Here is a 21,429-nt window from a genome sequence, read left to right as displayed (position 1 = left end):
GGTAGGATGAGCATGTGTGGGAAACAGATGGATTGACTGGGCACTTAGGGCAATGAAGGGGGAACAGGTCAGTCCTGAGATGCCACCTCTTAGTAGGTGTCTGGAGAGATGGAAGCTAATTGTTTACTTGTAGGTGCAACAATAAAAGACCGAAAGTTTTATAAAATCAAAGAGATTTTGCTCTAGGTATGTTAATTAATAGGAGACTTTCCAGGGTTTTCAGAATGTTGTGTCATGTTTTATGACACTAAATTTTGTGTCCAAATGGAAACTCTTCTGGTTGTGAGAGAAGTTCCACGTTTTTGGTTGTAGCAATAGTCATTTAGCACTCAGTTCTTTCACCTTTTCTCATTACTCATCCTTAATAAGACTCCTCCATCATACGCTCTGGCCCTGAGCCAGAGAATTGGCTCTGGGGCAGCAGGAACCTCTTGTTTTAGGAGGTGGTGACCTTTGAGGACGTGGCTGTGTACTTCACCCAGACAGAATGGGCTGGCCTTTCTCCTGCACAGAGGGCCCTGTACAGAAGTGTGATGCTGGAGATTTATGGGAACTTGACATCCCTGGGTAAGGCCACTTTTTTCCTGGGACTCAGATCTACGCTTTCCCATTTCCTTCCTTGTTTCCTCCTTATCAGCCAGAGGTGTGGTGTGAAAGGGAGGAGTCATCTCTTATATCCTCCACTGACGGTTCTGGGACTGAGACCAAATGACCCACTTGAGAGGTTGCTGGGTAGGGATAAGTCTTGGGTCGGTTTGGTCCCAATGTAGGGAATTGCTGTCACCTGGTAAGAGTATGATCTGTCCTCCCAGGGGCTCTGCACAGTAAGGAATAAGTAGTGTCCATTGCCAGATAAGTTCTCAGCTTGTTGCTGTCCCCGCATAGTCTAGGGAAGGTTATGACCCCTTCCCCATGTTTGCATGTGTCCTGCAAGATCACTAACTTTCTTACTCTTATGTGTTATTTTAGGAAGAGGTCACAAATGCTCAGTTTCCACTTGAGCAAAAATCTTGGCTTTCCCCAGTCCTTCAGCAAAAATCTTGGCTTTCCACTTTCCCCTCTTCTGTGGATCTAGTCTGTTCTCACTGAGACTCTTAAGCTTTTCCTTCTTTTGACACAGCAGACACAGGACTGAAAGGTGCCATTCTCTGCCCCTTTTCAGGATACCCAGTTCCAAAACCTGTGTTGGTCTCACTTCTGGAGAGAGGGAATTTGCCTTGGGGCCTGGAGACACAGGGGACTGAAGACATCTATAAAGGTAAGTGAGGCAGCTTTAGGAACAGCAGCTACAGAGCTTTACAGAGCAGTATATTTTAAAATGAACCATGCTGGGAAGGATTTAAATAAAATAGATGATTTCTCAAAATAGGTAAAACATGAAACCATTTCCACCAATCTTAACTCTTCCCAGCATATTTCCAATTAATATGTCTCATAATTCTCGAACACATTGCTCCTTTCTTTTTTAATTAAAAGAGTGTTCTTCAATGAAGTATAGTTGACATAACAGATTAGTTTCAGGTATACAAGTAATGATTTGATATTTGTATACACTGCATTAATGATCACCACAAGAAGCCTAGTTAACATCCATCTCCTTACATAATTACAAAATTTTTTTTTCTTCTGAGGAGAACTTTTATGATTTACTCTCAGCAGCTTTCAAATATGCAGTACAGTTTTGTTAACTATGGTTGTGCTGTCCATTACATTCCCATGACTTATTTTATAACCAGAAGTTTGTACCTTTCACCTATTTCTCTCACTCTCTACCCCTACCTCTGGCAACCACCAGTCTGTTCTCTGTAACTGTGAGCTTGGTTTATTAGGTTTTTTTGTGTGTGGTTTTTTTTTTAGATTTGTTTATTTTTTACATCTTTATTGGAGTATAATTGCTTTACCATGTTGTGTTAGCTTCTGCTGTACAACAAAGTGAATCAGCTAAGTATTTGTATTTCTCTGACTTATTTCACTTAGCATATGTGATGATGCTCTTGAAGACCATTGATATTGTCACAAATCGCAAGATTTCCTTCTTATATAGCTGAATAATATTCTTCTGTGTGTGTATGGGTGTGTCACATTTTCTTTACCAATCCATCCATCAGTGGACACTTAGCTTGCTTCAATATCTTGGCTATTATAAATAATGCTGCAGTGAACATAGGGGTGCATATATCTTTTCTAGTTAATGTTTTCATATTCTTTGGTTAATACCAAGTGTTTTCATTTTTTTTTTTTTGAATTCTTGGATCACATGATAGTTCTGTTTTTAATTTTTTGAGGAACCTCCATACTATTTTCCATGGTGGGTGTACCAATATACATGCCCATCGACAGTGCACAAGGGTTCCCTTTTCTCCACATCCTTGCCAACACCTTATTTCTTGTCTTTTTGATAATAGTCATTCTAATTGGTGTGTGGTGGTATTTCATTGTGGTTTTGATTTGCATTTCCCTGATGATTAGTGATGTTGAGCATCTTTTCATGTGCCTGTTGGCCAGCCATCTGTTTGTCTTTGAGAAAATGTGTGTTCAGATTTTCTTTTTTTTTAAATTAAATTGTTTTGGGTTTTTTGCTATTGAGTTGTATGACTTCTTTATATATTTTAGATATTAACCCTTTATCAGATATATGGTTTGCAGATATCTTCTCCTATTCATAGATTGCCTTTTCATTTTGTTAGTTTCCTTTGCTGTGAGGAAGCTTTTTAGTTAGATGTAGTCCCACTTGTTTATTTTTGCTTTTGTTGCTTTTGCTTTTTGCTGTCAGGTTCAAAACAAATCATCTCTTGGACCTTTGCCAAGGAGGTTACTGCCTGTGTTTTCTTCTAGGAATTTTATGGTTTCAGGTCTTACTTATGTTCAAGTCTTTAATTGATTTTGAGTTAAATTTTGTGTCCATTGCTCCTTTCCAAGTTTTAGCATTGCCTATCTCAGAGGCCCTTCTTCCTTGGCTGGGATAGATTTATTCAGGAGCGGTCTTTAAGCACTTGCCATGTGCCAAGCTTTGTTTTAGAAGCTCTGGAGGATACAAGTTATGGAGACAGATGCTTAGAGCTGCAGAAAGTGTGTTAAGTGCTGTTGTTGATATATAGGCAGTGGACTGTGAAGCAAAGCAGAAGGAGAGGTTAGCATAATTTCAATTTAGAAGCTCAGGTAAGGCTCCTTTAGTGGCAGGTCCATTTGTTCTGAGTTCCACAGATAAGAATGGATTGCAGATGGGAAAAAAAGGAAGGTAGTCTGGCTGGAGGAAGGGAATAGAAGATCCACTGCAATTTCTGGCATAATATAATACAGAGACTAATATCAAACAACTTTCCATCTCAGCTGTTCTCTGCCTTTGGCACTTTGATTTCATTAGCCTTGTCTCAATAGCAGACTGATGTTAGGAGTTTCAGTAATCTCTAAAATCTCTAACCAGTAGTCCCCCTTATCTGTGGGGCATACATTCTAAGACCCCCCCCAAGTGGGTGCCTGAAACTGCGGATAGTACCAAACCCTATGTAGTTGTCCCTGGGTATCCATCATGGGGGATTGGCTCCAGGACACCTGTGGAAACCAAAATCTGCAGATGCTCAAATCTCATATATAAAATGGCACAATACAGTCGGCCTTCGGTAACTGCGGGATCCGCATTCTTGGATACAGAGGACTGACTTTGTATATACCATGTCTTCTTCTTTACGTACATACCTATGATAAAGTTTAAATTATAAATTAGGCACAGTAAGAGAATATCCAAATTGCCAGCATCACTCTTCCTGCACTTTGGAGTCATTATGAAGTAAAATAAGTGTTGCTTGAACACAAGCAGTGCAGTACTGCAGTGGTCAATCTGATAAATGAATCAGCTGCTTAGTAGTAGGCAGGTAGCATATACTGAGGGATGACTGACATCTGACCGGAGTGGAGTGACCCTAGGTTTCATCACGCTACTCAGAACAGTGAGCAATTTAAAACTTAAGAATCGTTTATTTCTGGAATTTTCATTTAATATTTTTGGACCTTGGTTGACAAGGAAATGGAAACTACAGAAAGTGAAACTGCAGATAAGAGGGGACGACTATAATTTTCAATGTTCTTTTGTTTCTAGTATGATTCTCAGGTGGCATTTTTGTTTTCTATTTGTTCTGTCAGATGCTGGGACCAACGTTGACAATGAGTTAGCACCAACATGGGGAATTTCTGAAGAAAGAGACATGATGATGTCACATGGGCCAGAGAAGAATGTTCTTAAGAGAAACAGCTTCCTAGAAATATGTGAACTGGAGAAACACCAGGAAGTCTTCACAGTGAAAAATATTAGAGGAAAGATTCCAAGAATCCACTATGATAAGAAACCTTTCAGATGTGAGGAGTGTGGAAAATGCTTCAGCTATTTTTCTTACTATGTTAGACACCAGAGCATCCACACACTTGAAAAACCCTTTGAGTGTAATGAGTGTGGAAAAGCCTTTAATGGCAATTTTTCCTTAATTCGGCATCAGAGAATCCACACTGGAGAGAAACCCTATCAGTGTGAAGAGTGTGGAAAAGCTTTTGTTGGTAATTCACCACTACTGCAACATCGGAAAATCCACACTGGAGAGAAACCTTATGAATGTAATGAATGTGGCAAAAGCTTCAGAAGGACGTCTCATCTTAGTCAGCATCAGCGTATTCACACAGGGGAAAAGCCTTATTCTTGTAAAATATGTGGGCATGCCTTCAATTTTCAAACAAAACTAATTCGGCACCAGCGAATCCACAGCGAGGTGAAAACTTTTGACTGTGTAGATTGTGGAAAAGGCTTTAGTGCTCAGGATCAATTAAAAAGGCATCTAACAGTCCACACTCAGGGGACTTCCTACATGTGTGGTGAGTGTGGAAAAGTATTTACTAGCAAAAGAAATCTGCTTCAGCATCAAAGCATCCATACCAGACAGAAAACCTGTGAACATGTCAAGTATGAAAAAGCCTTTAGGACTTCTTCCCAGCTAGATCTTGTCCATGCTGGAGAGAAGCCTGTGCTAGATGTTGGTTGTTTTCGCCTCCCAGAATTTTTTACCCCCTTTTACTGGTAATAGCACACTAAATTTCCTTTTGGATTCTGTCTTCCACTCAGGGGTAGAATTTGTGACACAGACCCAGCTCAGCTGTAGATTCCTTCCCTCAAGCTAGAGCTATTGGTTCTGATGTCAGTAGATGGCCCAAGATAGTCCAATTAGAATCCCAGACTTGGCAAGAGTTAATAACCCTCTAAATGTTGAGGGTGGCCCTGGCCACAAAAATCAGACGGCAGAAACTTTTGACAGTCAATTCATACTTGTTAAGAATCAAAGATAAGTGAGCAATTGGGCCTCCTACTGGGCGGGTTCATAGTTGCTGCATGGTGTTGGAGAGGCACATGCAAACGTGGACTTTGGAAAGCCTGCCAATTATGAATTCAATGATATTGAATAATCCTCCCAGTACTTCAATGAGCAATAATTTCCTTACCACCCTTAGCATTTGGTGTCTGCTCTTGTAACAGAGAGAGAAGACAGTGGAGAAGTGAGCGATTTTGTTCGTTGGGAGTGGTTGATTAATATGGCCGGGGGACAGACATGAATCCTGGGCTACCACCTCCCAGGAAAAAGAATGAGGTCCGTTTGCCATCCTAGGGCACATGAGCTATTCTGGGCCAGACTGAGATGCAAGGACCTGATGCCCAAGGCAGGAGCCTCGAGTTTACCACCATCATCAACCTTGCTTTTCAGCAAATAGAAAAACATCTTGCTTTCGTAAAAGGATAGCAAGAGCATTGGGTGGGTGGCTGCAGACCCCAACCCTAAGTGAATCTCTTTTTACCTTGTGCTTCAGATTCTGTGCTGTGCAGTGGGTGGTCAGTGATGTGGAATCTGCTGCTTTCACCGAGCCCTGTCCTCATGTCCAAGTGCAGCACCTCAGCTTTCCTTTGGGAGCAATGTCTCACCTGCTTCTAGTCCAGACAGTTTCAGAGGGCTGACCCCAATTTCTTCCCACCTGGAAGAAGATTGGTATATGCTATATGTCTAGCCAATCCCATTTTCCATTCTCTGATGGCTGTGATCAGTGCAAGGATGAGAATGTTATCCAAGCCAGGCCAAAGGCATTCCAAGCCATAAGTTTTTATGGAACCCTACTGAAGGAGAAACCAATCCCAGTAGAATGGACTTTGAGCTTGTGCCATCCTGGAGTTGCTGGTTGTAGTGAGAGAGACTGCGTGTGAATGGGACCACAAGGCACTCAGCAGGCTGACAGAGAGGGACCAGGTCACATTATGAACATATGAGCCCTTGGACCTGACACTTCTAAACACACTCTTCAACTTGTCTCTTATAAGGATTAATTTCTATCATTTAAAATAACATTAATACTTGAGTAAGTGTGTCTACTCCCCTGTAATCAAAAAAGTCCTGACACATTGGGATCATTGATTCCTGAGACTCCCTCTGGCATGATGTCCTCACTGGGCGGGGCATGTCTGGGGGAGATGAAGACACTGGTAGGGGTCAGATCTAAGGGAGCTGCCAGACAGCGCTGTCCCTGTTTTCTCCTATGTCCCAGGAGAGGGAAATCCCAGAGCATGGAGAGAACTAGCAGGGAGGAAGGGTCAGAGGATGGTTAATTGGTCTGCTTGTATTTTCCATATTTTAGGGTTTATTTTGTTTGTGCTTTTCACCTGTTGAAATCATCCAGAACATCTGCCAGAAACTTGACAGTCTCTTCACTTATTGGATTCTTACACTAAAATAATTCCTCAAAATCTATCAATTTATTTTACCTCTAACAACTGGCAATGCTTTAAGGACAAATATTTTCAGACTTCCAATAGAGTCAGTTGCACTTATTGCCAGGCAACTTTTATCAACCTCGTTGCTTTTTATTTTTAGAAGCCTATCTCTTTCTCTTCCCCAGAAATTCTTTTGTTAAGGCAAGAAGGTAGCTAGATAGGAGCAGAGAAAGGGGTGCATGGGCCATATGGCAGGAAACCATTGATCTTGTGAAAGGGGTGGGGGTGGGGCGGGGAGTCCTTGGAACCTCCAGACTGGCAGGAAACCATACATTTTGGGATGATAAGTGTCCTGGAGGCAAAGGTGGTAAAAGGCAGGAATCTTGTCCAAATGTGGTCTTTTGTTCCTTATGCTCTCATTACTGTGAAATTAGCCTTGCAGATAAGAAGTACCCATCATGCACCAAAGCCACAACACTTCTGATCGAGGCTAAATAAGGACAGAAATCCCTCCTCCCCCCAGGAAGTTGGCGCTGGAGTGAAAAACGGGGAATATAACCCTCAAACCCCTCCCTCCCCAATGAATATTACGCCGCATGTGATGGGCTTGCCAAAAAAACTCAGGGCAGCTACTCACCTGAGCCTGCCCGCTCTCCCCCTGAGAGTGTATTAGAGCTTAAATCCTCGCTTTACTTTATTGACCTCACTGTCCACTCCGAATTCTTCCCGGGATGAGACAAGACTCTCACCAGGAACGCTTTCAGGGTTACCTGAATCTGTTGTCTCTAAAATAGCAATTCTTAAGACCCCAAATAAATTCTTTTCTTGTTGTCTCCTGCATTATGTTATTTATTTTTTGGTTGACACATTTAGCACTATACATGGAGAGTCATCTTTGTCTTTGCTTGGGCTTGTGGTTTATTTCTATTGCTAAATTGTATTCCATTGCGTATGTAGGAGAGGAAAAATAATTTTTCCTCTACCCTTGTTTGTTCTTGATTGAGATCGCCCCTGCAACAACCTCATAAAAGGCAGTTTCTAATTGGTTTATAGATATTCTTCTGTTTGCAGTTTTAAAAAAATCACCCTAAAATAATTCTAATTTCAAACAGGCATATTTTGGGGTCCATATGTTCTTACCCTTGACATGTAGGTGCCCCAATATGCTCATCCATTCATCTACAGAAGAACATACTAATATCTTTAAGCTTTTAGCCATTATGAGTAGAACTCGTGTATAATTTCATGGTAGTTTTTGTTTGAACAGAGTTTTTTGAAGCAATTATCTAAATACTAGACGTCTGCCCAGTCACTGAGCCGCTGCCAAGGACGTGCAGCAGCCTCCCCCTGGCGTCCTGACACTGTGTACCCCCACCCTCCTCCAGCAGCTGCCTTCCACAGGCCGTTTCCACCGAGGAAAAGGAATCATATCGTATGTCTGCTATCTAGAACCTCCACACTTTCCATCCCTTTGCTAATGCAAGTAAGGGTGATAACCTGCTTCCTGCTGGCACTGAGGATTATATATATATATATATGTATGAGAATTCAACAGAGACATGGCAGGAAGACCATTAGGACTGTCCAAGGGATTGCTGATAATTACAATAAAAAGAAACTAGTGAAGGCATTTAAGAAGAAATTTGCCTGCAATGGTACTGTAATTGAGCATCCAGAATATGGAGAAGTAATTCAGCTTCAGGGTGACTAGCGAAAGAACATATGCCAGATCCTCATAGAGACTGAACTGGCTAAGGACGACCAGTGGAAGGTTCATGGCTTTTAAGTGCTTTTGACTCACTGAAGCTTAAGTAAGGATTTCCTTGCAATGAGTAGAATTTCCCTTGTGTCCCTTGTCACAAGTTTAAAAACCTCACAGTTTGTATAATGTAACCATTTTGGGTCTGCTTTTAACTTGGACTAGTGTAAATCCTTCATGCAATAAACTGGAAAGAGCCATGAAAAAAAATACTAGAGGTCTGATTTTTGTATCCTATGGTAAGACTTGTTCAGTTTTGGAAAAAACAGCCAAACTGTCTTCCAAAGTGATTGTACCTGTACGGCATCAGCAGAGGAGAGTTCCTATTGTTCTTTCCCCAATTGATATTGTCATTTTTTGCACTTAGCAGTTCCAGTAGGTGTGCAGTGCTAGCTCATCATTTTAATTTGTGTTTCCCTAACAGTATATGATCTTGAGTATATTCTTGTATGCCTGTTTACACTCTGTATATCTTCTTTGGCCAGGAATCAGTTCTGATCTTTGCCCATTTTTAATGAGGTTTCTTGTTCTAGAGTTCTTGGGACAATTTGAGTACAAATCCTTTATTAGATGTATGTTTGGTGAATATTTTTCTCTCAATTTGTGGTTTGTCTTTTATCTTTTTTTTTTTTTTTTTTTGCTGCATTGGGTCTTCATTGCTGCATGCAGGCTTTCTCTAGTTGTGGCGAGCAGGGGCTGTTCTTTGTTGGGGTGCATGGGCTTTTCATTGCAGTGGCTTCTTGTTGTGGAGCACGAGCTCTAGGTGCTCAAGCTTCAGTAGTTGTGGCTCAAGGGCTCTAGAGCGCAGGCTCCATAGTTGTGGTGCACCACCTTAGCTGCTCCATGCATGTGGTATCTTCCTAGACCAGGGATCGAACCTGTGTCCCCTGAAGTGGCAGGTGGATATTTTAACCACTATGCCACTAGTGAAGTCCCTTGGCTTTCTGAGTGAGGTCTTGCACAGAGTAGAAATTTCTAACTTTATAAGGTCCACATTATTAACTTTGCTTTTGTCTATAGGCTTTTGGTGGTGTATATTAAAATCATCTCCAGACTGAAGGTCATGTAGATTTTTTTCTGTTTTCTTCTAGGATTTTTATAGTTTGTAATTTAAGTTTGTGGAAAATTTGGGGTGAGTTTGGGTATAAGTTGTAAAGTTTGTGCCTATATTCATTTCATTCCATGTGTTTTCTAATTACTTCGAGTGTAGTACCCAGTTTTCCCAAAACCATTTTTTTCAGGGGACTGTCCCTTCCCTGTTGTATGTTCTTGGCTGCATTGTCATGAATTAATTAACCACATGCATGTGCATTTATTGCTGGACACTCAGTTCTGTTCCTTTATCCTGTGTCTGTTTGTGACAGTTCCACACTGTTTTGGTTACCTTAGTTCTGTAATATAGTTTGAAGTCAGAGAGGGAGATGCCTCCATTTTCTTTTCTTGGCATCCCTTTGGCAGTTCAGGGTTCTTTGTGGTTCCATACAAATTATTGATGTTATTTCTAGTTTTATGAAAAATGCTATTGGAAATTTGAGAGTGCATTGAATCTGTAGATGGCTTTGGGTATAGTGGACATTTTAGTTATAGTAATTCTTCCAATCCATGAGCACAGAATATTTTTCTATTTGTGTCTTCTTCCATTTTTTAAATCAATAGTTTTCTGAGTACAGGTCTCTCGTGTCTGTGGTTAAATTTACTCCTAGGTATTTTATTCTTTTTAATGCAGTTATAAATGGGATGGTTTTCTTAATTTCTCCTTCTAGTGGTTTGTTATTAGTGCATAGAAACTTAACTGATTTTTGTATGTTAATTTTATGTACTGCAACTTCACTGAATTTTATTCCAACAGTTATTTTTCTTCCTTTTTGGTGGAATGAGGTGGAAAATTGTAATTCTAAAATCCCCCTGTTTCTACTCTATCCCAGGTCATTCATAACACCCAAGACATGGTGGCCCCTAATGTCATCTTCTCACAGTGTCTCTTAATGACACATGGACTCCTACAAGGCCAATTAACATCACAACTTTTGTTGAACTAGATCTGGGTAAGTCCTGGCATTTATAACAAAGTTTGATGTCTTCTATTTTTCTGGCATCGTATTGACATAGTTCTTTTGAGAAGTAATTTACTTTCTAGTAATTTCAAACATACAGAAAACTTTCCACAACAGTAAAAAGTATTCACATTTGCCAATTCATACAAAATACTCCAGTGTGTTTTACCCAAAATAGGGATACTCTCCCTGAGAACCAGCACAACCCCCAAATCAAGAAATTATATGGTACCCACATTATAATTTAATCCACTAGCCCACTTCAACTTTCACCAGCTGTGCAAATATTTGAAAATACCTTTTTCCATTCTGACCCAGTTTTCTTTTTCTGGAATAATTACTTAGATTTTTCCTTATTTTTACAACTTTGATGGATTTAAAGCATAGAAGATGAGTTATGTGATATGGGTGGCCTTTTCTGTATGGCTTTTCTCACTAAGGATGTTTTCAGTGTCCATCCATGTTGTAACACTTATTAGTACTTAATTCATTTTCCCCATTGTTATTAAAATATATGACATGACATTTACCATGTAAACATTTTAAGTGTACAGTTCTGTAGGATTAGCTACCTTCATATTGTTGTACATATATCCTCACCCTCCAACTCCAGAACTTTAAAAATTTTTCTCAAGTGAAACTGTATCCATTAGCCAACCTCAGCCCCTGGAAACCACATTCTTTTTGTCTCTGAATTTGACTTCTCTGGATAGCTTATAAAAATGGAATTGCACAATATTTGTCCTTCTGTAACTGACTTCTTCCACTTAGCATGGTGACTTCAAGTTTCATCCACATTGTGCCATGTAGAATTACCTTAGTTTTAAAGGCTGAATCATATCCCATTGTGTTATTTGTTCATACCATATCTTATTCATTCATCTGTCAATGGGCACTTGGGTTTCTGCCGCCTTTTAGCTATTGTGAATAATGCTATGAATATGGTTGTACAAATATCTGTTTCAGTTTCTGCTTTCAAATATTTTGAGTATATACACTGAAGTGGAATTGAAAGATCATATATTAACTGTCTGTTTATGTTTCTGAGGAACTACCATATTGTTTTCCACAGAGCCACCGCCATTTTACTTTATTCCTCTATATGGTAAAATAAAAGAATAGTTTATTAGTTTATGGATTTACCTATTTTGTTTATCCATTCACCCTTTGATGGACATTTTACTTGTTTCTGCTTTTTGGTTATTGTGAACAGCACTGCTATGAATATTTGTGTACAAGTTTTGGTTTGAACACGTGTTTTTTTTAATTTTATTTTTTTTATTGAAGTACAGTTGATTTACAGTGTTGTGTTAATTTCTGCTATATAGCAAAGTGATTCAGTTATACATATATGTATTCTTTTTTATTCTTTTCCATTATGGTTTATCATGGGATACTTAATATAGTTCTCTGTGCTATACAGTAGAACCTTGTTTATCCATTCCATATATAATAGATTACATCTGCTAACCCCAACCTCCCAATCCATCCCTCCCCAACTCCCATCCCCTTGGCAACCACAAGTCTCTTCTCCATGTCCTTGAGTCTGTTTCTGTTTTGTAGATAGGTTCATTTGGGTCATATTTTAGATTCCACATATAAGTGATATAATATGGTATTTGTCTTTCTCTTTCTGGCTTACTTCACTCAGTATGACAGTCTCTTGTTGCATCCATGTTGCTGCAAGCAGCATGATTTCATTTTTTTATGGCTGAGTAGTATTCCATTGTATATATGTACCACATCTTCTTTATCCATTCACCTGTCGATGGACATTTAGGTTGTTTCCACATCTTGACTATTGTGAATAGTGCTGCTCTGAACATAGGGGTGCATGCATTTTTTTGGATTAGAGTTTTGTCTAGATATATGCCCAGGAGTGGGACTGCTGGATCATATGGTAATTCTATTTTTAGTTTTCTGAGGAACCTCCATACTGTTTTCCATAGTGGCTGTACCAACTTACATCCCCACCAACAGTGTAGGAGGGTTTCTCCACATCCTCTCCAGCATTTTGAATACTTGTTTTCAATTCTTTGAGTCTATAGGAGTGGAGTTGTTCAACTGTATAATTGTATTTTTATCTTTTTTAAAAATTTTATTATACACACACACACACACACATATATATTGGGTGCATTGAGTCTTCATTGCTATGTGTGGGCTTTCTCTAGTTGTGAGTGGGCTTCTCATTGTGGTGGCTTCTTTTGTTGTGGAGCACCAGCTCTAGGCACTTGGGCTTCAGTAGTTGTGCCTCGTGGGCTCTATAGAGCAGAGGCTCAGTAGTTGTGGCACACAGGCTTAGTTGCTCCACAGCATGTGGGATCTTCCTGGACCAGGGATCAAACCCATGTCCCTTACATTGGCAAGCAGGTTCTTAACCACTGTACCACCAGGGAAGTCCTTGTATTTTTCTTTTACTGTAAATGCCAAACTGTGGTATGCATAGGCTGCACCATCCTCCATTTCCACAAACAATGTTTAAGGGTTTCAGTTTCTCTACAGTGTCGTTAACATTTGATAATTTGTTTTTTGATTACAACCACTTTAGTATATCTGAAGGAGTATTGGATTATTACTTTGCACTTCCATCACAACTGATGTTTTACATCTTTTCATGTGCTTGTTGATTATTTGCTTTTCTTGTCTGAAGAAAGGTCTATTCAAGTCCTTTTCCATTTGAAAATTTGGGTTGTGTTTTTGTTGATGATTTGTAAATGTTCTTGATATATTCTGAAGAACAGATTCTTGTCTGATGTAATATGGTGTGCAAATATTTTCTTCCATTCTGCCAGCTTTATTTTCACTTTCTGGATATCACCTTTTTATGCACAAAACTTTTTAAAATTGAGGAAACATAATCTATCCATTATTACATGGTTATTGTAACCTTCTGCCTTTGTTTATCGGTAACTTACCACTCCAAAGATACCAGGCTACCACCTCTGTCCTATATTGAATTCATTGCTTGCTCCATTCCAGGTTACAGATATAGTAGTTTCACTACTGTTAGCTATTACCCCCATGGAAAGAACTTAAGAGTCCACTACTTATGTATGGTACACTTTGCCTTTGCTCTATAGAGTCCATTTATTTCCATAGTTATTTAAGCCAGCACCTTTTGCCCTACCAACAGTAAGGTTTTTTTTGTGCTATTCTAAATGTTAGATTCTTTGTCACATTCTGTATTCCATCCTGCGACACTCCCACATCCTAAATAAATTTGAATATATTATGATTTACTTGTTGGGTTGCAAAAATTCATGGGTTTAGACTAATGCATAGTGGCAAGTATCCATCACTAAAGTACCATATGGAACATTTCAACCTCCACCCCATAACTTGTTTACCATCTTTGTTTTGCCTGTTCCTGAAGTGAGGTCATACAGTGTGTACCTCCTCAGACTGGATTCTTTCACTTAGCAATACTGTATATGTGTAAGATTCATCCATATTTTCTGCAAGGGTTGATGGTTTATACCTTTCTATTTCTGAATAGTATTCCATTGCATATGTATGAGAGGAAAAATAATTTTCCCTCTACCCTCCTAGGTTCTTGGTTGAGAAGTGCCCCACATAATAACAGATTACCAGGAGAAAAACAAAGAGACATTTAATAACATTGGTACCTCCTATATGCATGGGAGATGCCCAGGAAAAGTTAATCCCTGAAATGGCCCAAGTCATCACGAAAAATACCATCTTCATCTAAAAACAAAAGAAAACAGGAGTACGGTTGATATGCAGATTTAAGTTTCTGCCTTCTCCACTGATAAGTGTTTCATGAGATTTAGTCATCTGTCTATTGCTGGTACAGAGACAACTTTTTAGAAGGAGATTTCTCTTATAAATGTAAATTTCCCTTCACAAAAGTGTAATCTTAACATCCTTTTCAGGAATTGCCTTTTTTTTTTTGAACAATTAATCAAGCTAAAATAATCCTTACACCAAACAGGCATATTTTGGGGTGGCATATTCTGTTCCCCCAACATGGACATATCCCAATTTTCTTATATGTTCATCTACTGAAGGGCATACTGATTTCTTTAAGTTTTTAGACATTCTGAATAGAGAAGCTGTGCTTAATTGCATCCTTGTTTTTGTTTGGACCTAGTTCTGCAGAGCAGCTGTCTAAATCGTGGAGGAAGGATGTTGGTTCTTCAGGTGAGATTTGTTTACCTTTGCAAAAATCTTCCAAAATGTTTTGCAAAGTAGCTTTATGTTCATTTCACTGGCAGTGAAGGATAGTTCCTGTTGTTCCTCACACTCCCATCAATTGGTAGTGTCTTTCTTTTTGCAGGGGGTGGGAGTGTAGCAGTTTTAATACATGTGCAGTGCTATCTTATTATTGTCTTAATTTGTAATCCCCTAATGATATATGATATTGAGCATATTTTTGTATGCTTACTACCTGCTTTGGTGAGGTCTATGTTCAGATATTTACCCATTTCTACTGGGGTTGTTTGTTCTATAGTTCTTTGTATAATTGGAGTACAAATCCTTTATCAGATAAGTGTTTTGCAAATCTTTCCATTTGTGGTTTGTTATGGGATTTTTCACTCCGTTTGAATTTGAAATTTCAAATTCAGTGAATTTATCAGACCTGCCAGCCGGAGCAGGGCCTCCAGTGAAAGGTAAGTGGCTGAGGCCTGCACTTCCCAGCTGGCCAGCAGGTAGAGCCAAGTCCGTCTCTCTGACTTTTAAGGCTCCTGTGTGTTCAGCTGGAGGACTTGCTCAGCTAATAGGAGCTTGGCCTTCTCAGGAATCGCCAGGGTTTTGGCTTCCAGACAACACCTGGCTGAGTCAACACAGGAGATTGGTTTCCTCAGGACATGCTCATCCATTCTCACAGGAGCCCTGTGTCATCAGGATCTGCTGGGAGGCTCCACTGTGGGAAAAAAAGTAGGGAGAAGCTTGCTGTATGTGGTTGACTGCTAAATGGGGGTCCATTTTCAGAGAAGCCAGTAGGCAACATGCTTGGTGTGGAAAATTGTAGATTTCAGGTTTTCTGTGTAGTATAGACAGTTTCCAGTGTCTTTCTTTGGTGTGCAGTTTCTAGTTTCCTTGCCATCAGTTTATTGAGGGGACTTTACCCCAGTGTATGTCCTTGGCAGCTTTTTTTTTTTTTAAGAACTTTTATTGAGATAGTTAACGTACAATAAACTGCACATATTTAGAGTGTACAATTTGGTATCCCAATCTCCCAATTCATTCCCGCCCCCCCCCCCCCCCCCCAATGCTCCCTGCCTTGGCAGCTTTTTAAAAAATTTTTTTATTGGCTGTGTTGGGTCTTCATTGCTGCACGTGGGATTTTTCTAGTTGTAGCGAGTAGGGGCTACTCTTCATTGTGGAGCATGGGCTCTAGGCATGTGGGTTTCAGTAGTTGTGGTTCACGAGCTCTAGAGCACAAGCTCAGTATTTGTGGTGCACGGGTTTAGTTGCTCCACGGCATGTAGTATCTTCCTGGATCAGGGATCGAACCCATGTCCCCTGCATTGACAGGCGGATTCTTAACCAGTGCACCACCAGGGAATTCCCTCCTTGGGAGCTTTGTCATAAACTGATCACATACATGTGGGTTTACTGCTGGGTTCTGTTCTGTTCCTCTGGTGCATGTGCCAGTTTTTGTGCCAACTCGTTTTGGCTCCTGTATAGCTTCATAGTGTAGTTTGAAGTCAGGGAGCAAGTTGACATGCCAGCTACGCTCTCTTCCTTAGGATTGCTTTGGCTATTTGGGGTTCTTTTTGGTTCCGCACATGATAGGATTTTGTTGTTTCTGTGAAAAACGCCATTTTCATTGTGTTAGAGATTGAATTTAATGTGTACATTGCTTTGCCTGGTCGAACATTTTAACAATATTCTTCCAGTGCCTGATCACAGAATATTTTTTTTCCATGTCTATCACAGAATATTTTTATCTGTGTCTTCTTCAGTTTATTAGTATCTTACAGTTTTCACTGTGGAAATCTTTCACATCATTGGTTAAATTTATACCTAGATATTTTGTTCTTTTTGATGCAGTTGTAAATGGGGTACTTTATTTTTCTTTCTGATACTTTATTAGGTATCCCAATCTCCCAATTCACTGCCCCCCAACCCTCCCCACTTGGTGTCCATGTTTGTTCCCTACATCTGTGTCTCTATTTCTGCCTTGTATTTCCTCTTTCATAGTTGTTAGCATGTGCCTTATGTATTGAGGTGCTCCTATATTTGATGTGGAAAATTGTAATCCAGAAATCCCACTGTTTCTACCACATCCCAGGTCATCCATAACCCCTAAGACATAGTGACTACTAATATAATCTTCCAAGAGTACCTCTTAATATGTGGATTCCTACAAGAGCAATTAGCTTAACCATTCTGGGTGAACTGAATCTGGGTAGGGCTTGGCCCCATCATGAAGTTTGATATCTACCTTTCTGGCATGGTATTGACATGTTTCAAACATACAGAAAACTTGGAGTAGCAGTACAGTGTACTCTTTATCTGTAAGTTCAGATTCCCCATTCATCAATGACTTACCACATATGCCAGTTTAAATACCAGCTTCCATTGTGTTTCACCCCAAAAAGGACTCTCCCAGGGAGTACCCCACATTAGAAATCATTATGGTTTTCACCCCCTGATCCAGTCCACAGACGCACTTCCACTACCTGCCCAAAAATATGATGTCTTTTTTCGTTCTGATCCAGTTTTCTTATTCTAGAAGTGATCTTGAGACTTTCCCTCATTTTCACAACCTTCATGGACTTAAAGCACACAAGATGAGTATGACCTGCGTGGCCTTTTCTGTATAGCTTCCTTCTCTTAGGATGTTTTCAATGTCCATGCATGTGGTAACTTGTATCAGTACTTCGTTCACATTTTCTCTTGTGATTAAATCTATGGAACATAACATTTATCATTTAGAGCACTTACAGTTCTGACATTCACTACATTTATATTGTTGTACGCATGTCCTCGCCATCCATCTCCCATACTTTCATTTTCTCAAAGCAAAACTTCATTTTTCCCAGGTAAAACTGCATCCATTAAACACTAACTCCCTTCAACCCTTATCAACCATTCTACTTTTTCTCTCTAAATTTCACTTCTCTGGATACTTCATAGAAATGTTATCATATATTTGTCCTTTTGTGACTGGGTTATTTCACTTAGCATGACTTTAAGGCTCATATATGTTGTAGCATATGGCTGAATTTCCTTAGTTTTTAAGGCTGAATAATACACCTTTGTGTATATATCACATTTTGGTTATCATTTCATCTATTCATGGACACTTGTGTTGCTTTCACCTTTTGTCCAGTGTAATGCTGCTGTAAATAGGGGTGTACAAATATCTGTTTAACTCTCTCCTTTCAAACCTTTTGGGTATATACCCTGAAGTGGAATTGACAGATAATATGTTAATTTATGTTTTTGTTTTTAACAAACTGCCATGCTATTTTCCCATAGCAGATGCACCATTGTACTCTATTTCTGTATATGACAGAATAATACAGAACTTTATAGATTACCCTCTTTTGCTTATTCATTCATCCACTGATGGATATTTGAATTGTTTCTACCATTGGGCCAGTGTCAGCAGTGCTATGAATATTCATGTACAAGTTTTTGTTTGAACACCTGTTTTCAATTCTTTGTGGCATATATCTAAGCATGGAGTTCTTGAACCAGACTTTAATTTTATTTTACTTTTTTTGAGGAAATGCCAAACTATACATTTCTTTTTTTTTTCAAACTATACATTTCTATAACCAGTGTGTACATTTTCTTTACATTGTTGCCAGCATTTTTGTTTGTTCTCGATTATAACCATTTATTGTATGTGAATGGATGTCACTTTGTGGTTTTAATTTGCATTCCCATCATCATATGCAAGAACTATGCATAAGAGAGTTTTATTAGAATCTCAAACCTCAGGATACTGCTTAGTAGACATAGCTGTTGTGTAACCAAAAACTGTTAACATTCCCCTTAAACAAATATTAAAAACCATTAAGCACAAAAATGATCCACCAAAATTCATTACAATACCACAACTACTCACAATTAACCCAAACCTGCCATAAGTTTGTGAAGGTTTTGAAGAAAGACCTACAAAACTATCACAATAGCACTTAAAACAAATACAATGTGTGTCATCATCATTTTTACATGTAATGTTATCACGGCCAATGACTTGAAAAATTATTGTATTTCAACTAAAGAAACACTAATGACCAACATTAAAAAATCCCGCCCATTAATCAAAATTGTTAACAATGCATTTATTGATCTACCAGCCCCATCAAATAGCTCATCACGATGAAAGTTTCACCCCTGCTTTATATTTAATTTTACAAATTTTAACAGGGTTATTCCTAATACATTATATACATCAGATACAATAACTGCCTTCTCATCTGTAACTCCTATCTACTGAAACGTAAACTGTGGATGAATTATCTGATACGTATATACAAATGGACCTTTCCTAGTCTTGTTTTTTGTTTGCTTCTTTATCCATGTAGGAAGAGGCCTGTATTATGGATCTTATACCTTCCTAGAAATATGAAACAACAGAATCATCCTACTATTGGGGGTGATAGTCCAGCATTTATAGGTTATGTCTTACCATGAGGCTAAATATCCTTTTGAAGAGCATCAGTCATTACAAATCTCCTTTCAGTAATCCCTTACATTGGCATTAACCTAGCCAAATGACTTAGGATTCTCAGTTGACAAAGCCACCCTTCCCCTATTCTTCACGTTCCACTTTATCCTCCCATTCATTATTGCAGCTTTAGCAGTTCTTCACATTTTATTCCTTCATGAAACAGGCTCTAATAGTCCAACAGGGATCTCATCCTATATGGACAAAATCCCATTTCATCCATATTACACAATTAAGGATATCTTGGGTGCTTTGTTCCTGTTTCTAATCTTACTAATACTTGTCTCACCTGACCTTCTAGTGCACCCAATTATACTCCACCTAACCTCCTCAGCACTCTCCCTCACATCAAATGAGAATGATACTTCTTATTTTCATATGCAATTCTGTGATCCATTCGCAACAAATTGAAGTATACTAGCATTAACCATCTCATTTCTAATTTGATCAGTTGTCCCAGTACTTCATACAGCAAAACAAAGAAGTGTAACATTATGACCTCTTAGCCAGTGTTTATTCTGAGTACTTGCAGGGGACCTATTAACAGTAACACGAATTGGAAGACAAACCATTGATCACGCATTTATTAACATCGGACAGAGAGGATCTATTCTATACTTTCTTATAATTATAGTCCTTAACAACTAACAAGCATTATTCAAAATAACCTAACATGAAGAGTCTTTGTAGTATATTTATTGCTTTGTTTTTCTAAATCAGAAAAGGAAAACAACATTTTCCCCTAAGACTCAAGGAAGAAGCTCCAGCCGCACCATCAACACCCAAAGCTGAAATTCTACTTCGTTGATTCCCTGAATAAAGACATTAAAACTGTGTAAGTATTTAAAAATGACATCTTAAAAACTAATATTACCATGTACTTTGTGCATTGTGCCCTCCACGTATGTAAGTATATATTCCTTCTCATGCATAATACATATGTATAATCATCTATCCCATGTATATAAACCTGTACATCAGCCTACTGATATTCTATATACATTAAACAGTTGAAGTCACATTAGATTCCAGTCCCCATGGATATTCACGGGGTAAGTGAACTGACTACACAGGACATGCTTACTCATCATCATACATATCACATACAGTCCCATCATTTCCAGTCACCATGCTTACCACACCAATAACCAGAGTTTAATCATCAAGCCCATCCACAGACATGCTTCTCTCCTTGTTCTATGCCAATGAACCATGAGGATTTCTATAAATGAACTCTATCGGGCATCTGGTTCTTACCTCTGGACCATCTCACCTAAAGTCGCCCACTCTCTCCCCTTCAGTAATGCACCTCGATGGACGAATGACTAATCAGCCATGCTCACACAAAACTGGTTTCATGCTTTTGGTGTTTTTAAATTGTGGGGAGGGGAGATGTTGTGACTCAGCTATGGCCCCATTGGAAGTCTCAATACAGCCAAGAAACTTGCAGCTGAGCTTGGATTGAGTATTATTTTCCAACATCATCTACCATAATATGTTATTGTATCAGTGGTCACAGGCTATAGAGCAATTACGCACACACCACACGTGCACACTCGTATCTGATAAACAAACCCCTGCCCACCCCCTGCTAATTCTCATACTTTATATACCATTATCACCCTGCCAAACCCCCAAAACACGTCAAAGCATGTAAGATTTAACTAACCTAACATACTGCCCTCACTTCACCTATCTAAAGTTAGATAGACAGCCTTTGAGCTGCCATTTACCTCAGTTACAAATGAAAATTACGTTTTAATAATCTGCACAAGGAAAAAAATTAAATATTTCAGTACTTATTATAACACAATCCAAACTAGTACACTAAATATCAGTGTATCAGTTAAATATGTAAATATGATACATACAAAACCCTACTCAACCTGATGATGAAGCTTATTAAAGCAAGTCACTGTAAATACATAGGTGAGCTTACTAATTCCATAAACACAAAGATTTGGTCCTAGCCTTTCTATTAATTTCAAATAAAATTATACATACAAGTAGCTGCATCCCAGTGAGAATATCCTCTAAATCAGAGAAGACTGAAAGAAGCAGGCATCAAGCACACTAAAAGTAGCTCAGAACAATTTGCCAACTATGCCTTAGGTGTGTAACTAATTAGGGTTGGTAAATTTTGTGTCAGCCGCCTTGGTCATAAGATTAACCCATGTTAATAGAAATCCAGTGAAAAACACTTTAAAGTTTACCCCAAAATAAA

General features: G+C 39.0%; 1 protein-coding gene and 1 pseudogene across 9 annotated transcripts in view; both read left to right on the top strand.

Annotated features, from left to right (window-relative positions):
* The window catches only part of ZNF19 (zinc finger protein 19), a 57,775-nt gene that overhangs the window by 25,326 nt on the left and 11,020 nt on the right, over nt 1–21,429 (top strand). For 5 of the 9 annotated variants that reach the window (XM_057711065.1, XM_057711063.1, XM_057711059.1 and 2 more), the window contains 5 exons: nt 441–567; nt 1,163–1,258; nt 4,141–5,062; nt 10,421–10,540; nt 19,926–20,040. In XM_057711065.1, coding sequence (XP_057567048.1) covers nt 441–567; nt 1,163–1,258; nt 4,141–5,062; nt 10,421–10,481 — 1,206 coding nt within the window. In that variant the 3' untranslated portion in view covers nt 10,482–10,540; nt 19,926–20,040. Of the gene's footprint in view, nt 1–440; nt 568–1,162; nt 1,259–4,140; nt 8,296–10,420; nt 10,541–14,663; nt 14,714–19,925; nt 20,041–21,429 lie in introns of those variants that run through there. The other 4 variants (XM_057711068.1, XM_057711062.1, XM_057711067.1 and 1 more) reach the window with 4 other exon arrangements.
* Nucleotides 8,171–8,522, top strand: LOC130838253 (eukaryotic translation initiation factor 1-like; annotated as a pseudogene).

Source organism: Hippopotamus amphibius, chromosome 16 (genome assembly GCF_030028045.1).
Source record: "Hippopotamus amphibius kiboko isolate mHipAmp2 chromosome 16, mHipAmp2.hap2, whole genome shotgun sequence".
NCBI classification, from domain to species: Eukaryota; Metazoa; Chordata; class Mammalia; order Artiodactyla; family Hippopotamidae; genus Hippopotamus; species Hippopotamus amphibius.
This window is presented reverse-complemented; position numbering and strand designations above follow the sequence as displayed.